Below are 10,822 nucleotides of genomic sequence, written 5' to 3' on the forward strand. Positions count from 1 at the left end.
AAAACACAACCAGAGAAGGTACTGAAATGCCATCTCATATCTCCTTTCCAACAAGAGGGAGAAAAAGAAGCTCACATTTTTCTTGCTAAACAGGCAGATATTTAGGTAAACAAAATTACACTTTCTAGCTAAACATTTTAGGTAGAAAGTGTAATTTTGAGACATTGCAGTGAAACAAGGGAACAACTGTTTTTGTAGCTGCCTGTACACATACAGGATTAGGGGGAAAAACCAAGAACAAACAAAACACAAATCCAGTAAAAAAATTTCATAACCTGATATGCTTGGCTTTTATACATGTAATTATGTCTTTCTGACTGGACAGGGGAACCCCTTCTTTTTTTCTGTTCTTGCAAGGTTTTAGTTTTCTGTTGGTGATACTTATCCGAGTTTGGGACCATCGGGATAAAACTATGTTGTGTTGGAAAGTACAACCATAGCTGTTCTCTCGCTGCTTCACAATGATGTCAAATTAGATAATGTTCTGGATTTCAAATATCTTTGATATTTCAAATATCTTTGGATTTCAATATCTTTGCCTTGGTGCTTTGACCTATCACATCACCCTGAAATTGCCTAGGGACCAATCTTCTCCAGCTAAATCTGTCAGTTCCTTTCACTGAGCATCCTACTGCCTGGTCCTTCCTACCCTGTCTGTGGATCTGTCTCACATGGATCAGTCTGGAATGCATACAAGGAATACACCATTGAATCCTTAATTACACTGCTGCTTTCCTAAAGAGAAGAAGGAATTTCTCTAATTACCCTGTTTTAGCAATTGTTTTTGACGTCATGAGTTCTTATACCCTCTCCCCTGTTTACTTTATTTCAGAACCAGTAGTGCAGCCCTTTTGGTGCCAGCCAGCCCACATCCTTGCCAGTCTGTTGCCATTGCAGGTGAGCTCCCCATGCTCTGGGGAGATTTTGGGGGTTTGGAGACTGCTGCAGTAGTTTTGTGGATCACTCTTCCTCCATGTGCCATCAGTTAACTACCTCCACAGCTGGCACTGCCCTGGATGCAGAGGGAAAGAACAGACAAACAAAAGTCTGCTTTTAAGACACTAGGTTGTTGTGGTGTGTGGCAATGTCCGGTTTTAAACTTCCGGAGCCCTTCCCATGTGTACCTATCCCTTCTCCCTTCCCCCTCACCCCTTGCTGAGTGTGCCCTGTCAATCAGGCTAACATACCAGCAAGGCGTCGTGTGATTCGTCGATTTCAAAGGATGCTCCTCAGGCCTGGGGGTCATTGGCCTGTCTAAGTGTCATCCTCCCTTGAGACCCTGCCCCCTTCACCTGGTTGGTAACTCACCTGTCCCCTCCCCTTCCCCTGTCCCCGAGCTTATAAAATGTGAATAAGACCATGCGGCTTTATTCTGTTATCAGCAGTAGCCCAGTGCAGACATATCTGTGCTCATGGAATAAACATCTGGCTACCTTCTAGCAGAATCCGCTCCCTTCTTTTCTTCACCATCGCCAGAAGCTCTCCCCTGAGGTAAACGGAGTCCTGTCTTGTGCCCCGCTGCACTCTGCCGCCAGCCAAGGTATCTTTGAGGTATAACACCGCAGAGCTGCCTGTGGCCCAGCAGCGAAGGTCAGAACTGGCCTGGGCACCATCTAACTGGTTATATTGGGATACATATTCCAATATATTGGCGTCCCTGGGTGGGCAAGCGACTCTGCAGCCCGAAAACGGACTCGCAGTACCTCAGAGAAGTTTCTGCCAGCCGTGCATCCAGCTGGAAAGGCTTTGGTTGCATTGCCCTCAGCTAGAGACTTTGGGAATACTCCCAGAAAAAGTTTCGTGGACTGTTCGGCGCCTTTGGAAAGCCCTGCTTCATTGTGGTGAACAGATTTTCCAGAGGAAGAAAAGGGTAGCTTCTCTTACACCCAGAGAGAGGTCCTTTTCCGGTGGAGACCTGCCTGCCTGTACCCAGCCTACAGCTTCCATTTCACGTGAGTATCTCTGCTTTCGGTAGAGCAGAAGCTCAAAAACAGACTCTGCCGCGAGTTCTGTTCCTTTTTGCCTTTGCATTTTGGCTGCGCAGCCCCACAGACAAGAATTCATAGCGTTCTAGTGTTAGCTTTCCTGCTGCGTGTTTCACTGTTTTTTAGAATTCGCGCCGGAGCGGGATCGCTCTCTGCCCTTCCCCCCCGGCTCAGCAGCGTGTTCAGACACGTGTTAGGAGATTTTCTTTCTCTTTCTCTTTGCGGGAGAGGGGGGGGCTCTCTTTCCACGTGGCCGGGGGACCTGCGGGGGTCGGGAGTGCTCTGCACACGCGGCGGCGGGGGGGGGGGGGCGTCCCGGTTTCGGCTGCCACGTGGAGTAGTTGCTGTCTCTGCTCCGCGGGAGTGGCTGCTGCATTCCACCGCGGGGGAGGCTTTGTTTCTGCCTCGGCTCGGCAGGGCGTGTCCCAGCTCCCTGCTGCTGCTGCCCGGGAATTTTAAAGTCAGTATATACAGCTGCATTGTGAAGCTTTTGTCTGCTCGTTATCGCTTTCTATCTGTGGTTTTTTTTAGAAATTGGTAGCTGATTTTAGCTTTGTTTTTGGTCAGGCGGGATTAAGTACTTTGCTTTTTAACATGGGTTCCAAACTTAGCATTGTACAAAGGGGAGTGTATTATGATATTGTTAGCATTTTAATCAAGAGTAATGTGAAATTCTCTAAAGGAAAATTGAAACAGTTTATAAGATGGCTTTTTCTGCAGTTCCCAAACATTTCCCCTGAAGAAATCCACAATATTCAATTCTGGGATAAAGTTGGGAATGAATTGATAACCTTAGGACAATCTGGCAAATTACCCTCAGCTAAATTTGTGTTCTGGAGTTTGCAAATTCGAACAGCATTGCTCAAACAAAAGGAAATGGAGAAAAAGCCAAATGTAAAGCCATGTGCCTCTGCTCTCCCTGTTCCTCCCTCTCCCTCTAAAACCCCTAAACCTCTTTCCCCAAAAAAATCCCGAGCACGTGTTAGTTTTTCGGAGAGCAGTGATGTCCAAAATGGCCCCCAGTCCCTAGGGGGTGCACAAGATGGTGGGTGCCACGTGGCATCTTCCCAAACCTGGTCTTCTTCTTCCCAAAATCCTCTTAAGCATCCCAAAATTCCTGCCCCATCCCCCTCTCCTCCTGTTCCTCGTGACACCTTCCCCCCTCCCCCCGCCTTTCCTGCAGTACCCTCAGCTCCGCCCCTCTACTCCTGCCAGGGGGCGGCTGCTGACGTGATGTCACCAGGTGACCCCGCCCTCTGTTCCCACGGTATCCCCGCCCCCTGCCAGCCCCTTGACCCCGCCCCCTGTTCCCACGGTATCCCCGCCCCCTGCCAGCCCCTTGACCCCGCCCCTTGTTCCCACGGTTTCCCCGCCCCTTGCCGGCTCCCTTTCCCCGCCCCCTCCCCGGGTTCCCACGGTGGGGACACACCCACTGCCTGTCCCCAAACCTGTAGCTGTGATCCCAATGCTTCTGATTCAAGGGATACAGAGCAGGGGACAGCAGACCCAATGCATGGTGCCATGTTGTCGCTAGCTCCTGTTACGTTTCAGCCTGCAGCTCAAGCTGGAGCAGCCCCAACTGCTAATTGGAGTTCTTTTGGACGACAATTAATTAAAGAGATCTGTAAATCTCATAAAGAATATGGTCAACACAGTCCATATTTCCGTGGCCTTTTAAATTCTGAATTAAGTAGGACTATTGTGGTTCCACATGATTTAAAACAACTGTTTTCATGTCTCATGACATCCACGGAATTCAAATTATGGGAATCAGCATTGAAACAACTGCTAAAAGATGCTCTCCCAAGCTTACAGGCTGATCCAAACACAGCAAAAGACAACAATGGTAACCCCATTACTATTGACCACCTCTGTGGTGAGGGTCAATGGTCTTCTCCCTCAGTCCAAGCTGCTGCAATTCCTGCAGAAACACTTGAGAAAGTAAAAGAAGCAGCTGAAAAAGCATTCTTTTCCCTCCAACCTGAGGGGCCTTTTGAGCCCTATAGTAAAATCAAACAACTACCATCAGAGCCTTTTGTGAAATTTGTAGAAAGGCTAACTAGAGCCATTGAAATACAGGTTAAAAAGGAAAATGCAAGGGAAGCAATTTTAGAAGAAATAGCGTTTACAAATGCAAATGAACAGTGTCGAGCAGCAATCCTGAGCCTTCCTATGGAACCTTCCCCTACATTAAAAGATATGCTTCTAGTCTGTAACAGGAAAGTGCCTCTGATGAGTGTTGCTGAAGACACCAGACCAAGGCTGCTGCCAAGACCACCTCAGCGTGTTGCTGTTGCCAGCCCTGCACCTTCTCTTTCAGCACAGCAGTACCCTGGGCAGCAGCGGAGACCAGCAATAGTTGAGCCCACTAAACCATGCCTGCTTTGTAACAAGCTAGGGCACTGGAGTAACCAGTGCCCCCTGAAAAGGGAATTTGATGAATTTAAAAATAGCAGGGGAGGAGAACTGCAAGCCCTCCCTGGGGGTCAACAACAAAAAAACGAAGAATAAAGCGCCAGCCTGCCAGGCGTGCAGACATAAAAGGAGCAGGCCAAGAGAATAAGGGTAGCAAAATAAATCAAGCGCGCAATAATATTAACATTTGTGTAAGTGAAGCAGGTGCTTCAAAGACCAAGTCTGTTAGTCCACTGTTGAAGGTGAAACAAAATAACCTTTGTTATGATTTAAGTAATTCTGTATTAACCGCATCTTCTGTCAATGAGCCTTACAGGTTGCAGCTGACAGAGTCACTCCACCTGAAGGACACTGACTGGCATTTTGTCTCTGTAAATCCTGAACAGAAAGGTACTTGGAACCAAATTCGTTGTAAGTACATCATCACTGGGGACAAAAACACACCACAAGAGATCGAAATTGCTCCGGGACTGACAATATCAGATCCCAAGCAATTTGTTCTCAGCCTGCACTGTTTCCACCCACCCCTGTTTCTTCCTAAGGGACAAATTGTTGCTCAAGCTATCCCTGTGCCATCTTTACCTGAAAATGTTGATAAACAAGGGCCCACAGTCGCCCGGGTCCAAGTTATTGGGACAGATAAACCCAAATTGTGGTGCAATGTCAGTGGGGGTGGGGAGTCTAAACGCATTGAGATGCTTGTAGACACAGGTGCAGACTGCACAGTGATTCCAGTACAAGACTGGCCAGCACACTGGCCTTTACAAAATGTTGCTGGTCACCTTCGAGGTGTAGGAGGTCTGCAATTGGCAAGGCAATCCAAAAGCATTATTCAATTCGAGGGTCCAAACGGACAATTGGCAAATATCCGTCCATTTGTGTTAGATTATTCAGAACCTTTGTTAGGGAGAGATTTAATGGCCCAGTGGGGTGTCACAATTAATATTCCAGACTCTCCACAGCATTTTTGTGCAGCAGTCATTAAACAACAGCGCCCCATCCAAAAACTTAAGTGGAAAACAGACGAACCAGTTGATGTGAAACAGTGGCCACTCAGTAAACAAAAAATAAAGGTGCTTGAGGAACTAGTACAAGAGCAACTAAAAAAGGGCCACATTGTGGAGACCATGTCCCCATGGAACTCTCCAGTGTTTGTCATCCAAAAAGCTGACAAAAAGAGGTGGAGACTCCTCTGTGACCTCCGACAAATTAATAATGTAATTGAAGATATGGGTTCTCCCCAGCCTGGTATGCCGTCCCCAACAATGCTTCCTCAAGATTGGAAATTAGCTGTTATTGATATTAAAGATTGTTTTTTCCAAATCCCATTACACCCTGATGATGCACCGCGTTTGGCATTCTCTGTCCCTTCTATCAATTCAGAAGCTCCTATGAAAAGGTACCATTGGACCGTTCTTCCTCAGGGCCTAAAGGTATCTCCAGCTATCTGCCAGTGGTATGTCTCTTCCCTGCTTTCCCCAGTTCGTGCAGCCGCAGAGAAGGCCATCATCTACCATTATATGGATGATATCCTTGTGTGTGCCCCCAATGATGATTTACTAACACATGCGCTTGACCTAACGATCGATGCATTGATTGTTGCAGGGTTCGAGCTCCAGGAACAGAAAATTCAAAAGATGCCACCTTGGAAGTATTTGGGCTTAGAAATTGGAAATAGGACCATTGTTCCTCAAAAACTAGAAATCAATCCAAGGATCAAGACCCTTGCGGATGTCCACAAGTTGTGTGGGTCTTTGAATTGGGTAAGACCATGGCTTGGTCTGACTAATGAAGACCTTGCCCCTCTCTTCAATTTACTGAAAGGGGGAGAGGACCCAGGTGCTCCTAGGTCTATTACCCCAGAGGCACGGAAAGCTCTAGAAAAGGTTCAGATTGCAATGTCCACAAGACAGGCCCACCGATGCCGGCCTGATCTGCCATTCAAATTTATCATCCTAGGTAAGTTGCCACACCTCCATGGAATTATTTTCCAGTGGGAGGAAAAACAAACACCTAAGGCAAAGGACACACCAAAAAAGGACCGGGACCAGAGGGACTCTCTCTTGATCATAGAATGGGTTTTCCTCAGTCACAAAAGGTCCAAGAGACTGACAAAGCCTCAGGAACTGGTAGCAGAACTGATCCGGAAAGCAAGGACCCGGATCAGGGAGTTAGCAGGATGTGATTTTAAGTGCATTCACATTCCAGTTGAGTTAAAATCAGGTCAAAATACTATGAAAATACTGGAACAATTGTTTCAAGAAAATGAAGTGTTGCAGTTTGCTCTGGATTCCTACTCAGGACAATTTTCGGTAGCACGGCCCGCTTGCAAATTGTTTGAACAAGATGTTCAATTTACTTTAAAATTAAGAACTGCTCTAAGTAGGAGACCTTTAAAAAGGGCTCTAACTGTCTTTACAGATGCGTCCGGGAGGTCCCACAAGTCTGTTATGACTTGGAAAGATCCTCAAACCCAGCAGTGGGAGACGGACATTGCTGAGGTGGAAGGTTCACCTCAGGTTGCTGAATTGGCTGCGGTTGTTAGGGCTTTTGAAAGGTTCTCAGAACCATTTAATCTGATTACAGACTCTGCATACGTGGCAGGAGTAGTATCCAGAGCAGATCAAGCAATACTGCAAGATGTATCTAACATTGCACTTTTTGAATTGCTCTCAAAACTGGTAAAGTTAGTCACTCACCGAGAGCAACCCTTTTATGTGATGCATGTCAGGTCACACACTGACTTGCCAGGGTTTATCGCTGAAGGCAACAGAAGGGCAGATGCTCTTGCTGCGCCTGCAGTGATGGCCACTCTCCCAAATGTTTTTGAACAGGCAAAAATCAGCCACCAGCTTTTCCACCAAAATGCACCTGGCCTGGTTCGCCAGTTTAACATCACTCGAGAACAGGCCAAAGCGATTGTGGCCACGTGCCCAAATTGCCAACAACATGCACTCCCTACAGTGAGTACGGGAGCAAACCCAAGGGGACTGAACAGTTGTGAACTGTGGCAAACAGATGTAACACACATACAGGCTTTTGGACGGCAGAAATATGTTCATGTTAGTGTAGATACCTTTTCTGGAGCGGTCTATGCTTCTGCCCACACAGGAGAGTCATCTATTGATGCTATTAAGCACCTCTTACAGGCCTTTTCTTTCATGGGCATCCCCAAGGAGCTGAAAACTGATAATGGGCCTGCTTATAAATCCAAGGAATTCGGGAGCTTCCTGCAGCAATGGGGAGTAGAGCACAAAACTGGCATCCCCTACTCCCCTACAGGTCAAGCCATTGTAGAAAGAACTCACCGTGATATTAAAAGGGTCCTGGACCAGCAACAACAGGTTCTGAAAGTAGAACCTCCCCACATTCGGTTATCCAGGGCACTATTCACAATCAATTTTCTGAATTGTTCTTTTGACAGCCTGAACCCACCCATCCTACGCCACTTTGGGGGGAACAGTCACAGGTTGATGAAAGAAAAACCTCCGGTTTTAGTAAAGGACCCTGAGACTTGGAAAATGGTGGGACCTTACAAATTGGTTACTTGGGGACGTGGATACGCCTGTGTGTCCACCCCCTCTGGTTTAAGGTGGGTTCCTTCCAAATGGGTAAAGCCCTATGTTCCCAAAGTCTCAGAGAAATCTGCAGAAGCGCCCCAGGTTGCTCACGCTGCCTGGAGAAGGAAACGTCGCACGCGTTCTCTAGAAGAAATTCCATTTAAGCCTCCTATCTGGAATAGTTTGTAATATATGTTTGTCTTAAGTTTCCTTTTACCGATTTAGATCCTGCTGTTCGTGTGCAGTCTTGAGACGCCATGAGACCGAGCCTGCTTCTCGTCCTACTTGCGATCATTTCTCCAGCGATCTCCTGGTTAGTCCCTCAGCCCAAAGCAAATGTATGGACCACTCTGGCCAGAGCCCTTGGACAAGATCACATTTGCCTCTCCACCGCGACAGCCTCGGACCCCCTGTCAACTTGCCTGGTGGGAGTTCCTTTTAAATCCTCAGAATTCCCGAATGAAATGTGGAGTGCTTTAAATGAAGTTAACTTACTCGCACCTTCCCCTGGCCGTTACCCTGCTGACAATCCTTTGCTGTTTTGGCAGGAGTGGGCGAGAAAGTTACCAGTGTCAAAAAGAGAGCCACAAGAGTTCCATCTCTTAGGCTCCATGAATGCAACCTTTTGCATTCACTTTAAATTCAATTCCCGCTTACCATATCATGAAGCTAAACCAAACACCTATCCTAACCCTAGCAACCCACTCTACACAGACAAGAACTGGTGTGAAAATTCAGTCCTAGTTATGCACTCATCTGGTGGTGATTACAAGCCTCGTGAACTCCCAAAAGGTGTGTTTTTAATATGTGGAGACAGAGCATGGGCAGGTCTCCCTCCTCGTCTGCTCGGAGGTCCGTGTACATTTGGCAAGCTGAGCCTGTTAACACCAAATCGAACAAACCTAATACATTGGCAAACTAAAAACAACACACATACATTGGCTATCAAAAAAAGAGACCTAAGGCAATTAGACCCTGACTGTAATTCAGAAATTGTTCACTGGTCCAGACTAAAGGCCACTGCAATTACAGTCTTTCTGCCGTGGATCTCGGCAGCAAAAACTATGGGAGAATTAGGCCGATTGGAATGTTGGGTTGCAAAACAGGCAAACCTCACTTCTACTGCCCTGAGTGACCTCTTATCAGATGAGGAAATTACCAGGCAAGCCACCATTCAAAATAGGGCAGCCATAGACTATCTGCTCCTTCTGCACAACCATCGCTGTGAAGAATTTGAAGGACTCTGCTGTCTCGACTTGTCATCGAAGGCAGAGAATGTCCATGCCACAATTGACAAGATGAAAACTATGGTGAACGACATCAAGAGAGAAACTGACGATTGGCTGAGTGGACTTTTCAATGGCTGGGGACTCTCGGGCTGGTTGGGATCTATTCTGAAAACTGTAATTTTAGTGCTGTTTATTTTAGTTGTAGTTATTGTAGTTTTTAGCATTGTTTTTGGAGTAATCAGACGCATGGTTCTCAAGTTAATCTCAAGCTCATCTCCCCCTCCTGAGGTCTACCATTTAGAAGCCCTCAGTGCTCCAGTGGATGACCTGGAAGCCTCAGTGGAAAACACTGACCCTCCTGTAGAAGAAGAACCGATTTACCAACCATGGTTTGGCAATCATTCTGCACCATAAACACAGTCCTCTTCTTTTTAAACAAAACTAGGGGGAGATGTTGTGGTGTGTGGCAATGTCCGGTTTTAAACTTCCGGAGCCCTTCCCATGTGTACCTATCCCTTCTCCCTTCCCCCTCACCCCTTGCTGAGTGTGCCCTGTCAATCAGGCTAACATACCAGCAAGGCGTCGTGTGATTCGTCGATTTCAAAGGATGCTCCTCAGGCCTGGGGGTCATTGGCCTGTCTAAGTGTCATCCTCCCTTGAGACCCTGCCCCCTTCACCTGGTTGGTAACTCACCTGTCCCCTCCCCTTCCCCTGTCCCCGAGCTTATAAAATGTGAATAAGACCATGCGGCTTTATTCTGTTATCAGCAGTAGCCCAGTGCAGACATATCTGTGCTCATGGAATAAACATCTGGCTACCTTCTAGCAGAATCCGCTCCCTTCTTTTCTTCACCATCGCCAGAAGCTCTCCCCTGAGGTAAACGGAGTCCTGTCTTGTGCCCCGCTGCACTCTGCCGCCAGCCAAGGTATCTTTGAGGTATAACACCGCAGAGCTGCCTGTGGCCCAGCAGCGAAGGTCAGAACTGGCCTGGGCACCATCTAACTGGTTATATTGGGATACATATTCCAATACTAGGTTATGTGAACAAACAAAAGTCTGCTTTTGAGACACCAGGTTAGATGACCCACCAAGATGATGTGTGTCTGGTGTGCTCTGACTGCCTCTGTACCGAGTCTTCTCCTGAGTATAACATGAGGGCTACTAAATGTCATTAATAGACCATCTCTAAATGATTTTTCAAAAGCTGAATGCTTTTTCTAAAGTTGTGGCCAGAGCTAGTAAAGGCTTCCCAGAAGTGAGCATTCTCACTCCTCAGCTCAGAGGTTGGTTTAGGCCCACCTGAAGAGATAGGCAAGAAGAAGGGGAGTAGGGCAGGGGAGTATGCAGACAAGCTGGAATTCCTGCTCCTGCAGCCAGGAAGCTGGGAGGATGGGGTGGTGACCACCACTCCATTGCTTCACCTGAGAGTAGTAGCCAGCAGCCACACCTTCCCACAGTGACCCTGGAGGAAGAGCAGCAGCTATTCCAGTTCTCCCACTCTCCATCAATCACAAAGCCAGCAGCCATCACAAGTGTTTTACCTCCCTTCAGCAGGATGCTGCTTTGGGCAGGTACCTGCTTTGTCCATTCCCAAAGGAGCTCTGGCTTGGGTATGAGAATAAATTTGGCCATG

The 10,822-nt window shown here is 47.3% G+C and overlaps 1 protein-coding gene across 1 annotated transcript; it reads left to right on the plus strand.

The window, feature by feature from the left end:
• The first annotated feature begins 1,726 nt into the window (after nucleotides 1–1,726).
• On the plus strand, nucleotides 1,727–10,206 carry LOC141728207 (uncharacterized). The gene is made up of 2 exons (XM_074535379.1): nucleotides 1,727–1,952; nucleotides 8,186–10,206. The coding sequence occupies exon 2, from the start codon at nucleotides 8,218–8,220 to the stop codon at nucleotides 9,601–9,603; it is 1,386 nt and encodes a 461-aa protein (XP_074391480.1). The 5' UTR covers nucleotides 1,727–1,952; nucleotides 8,186–8,217; the 3' UTR covers nucleotides 9,604–10,206.
• Nucleotides 10,207–10,822: the final 616 nt, after the last annotated feature.

This window comes from Zonotrichia albicollis, chromosome 2 (assembly GCF_047830755.1).
Source record: "Zonotrichia albicollis isolate bZonAlb1 chromosome 2, bZonAlb1.hap1, whole genome shotgun sequence".
Classification (NCBI taxonomy): domain Eukaryota; kingdom Metazoa; phylum Chordata; class Aves; order Passeriformes; family Passerellidae; genus Zonotrichia; species Zonotrichia albicollis.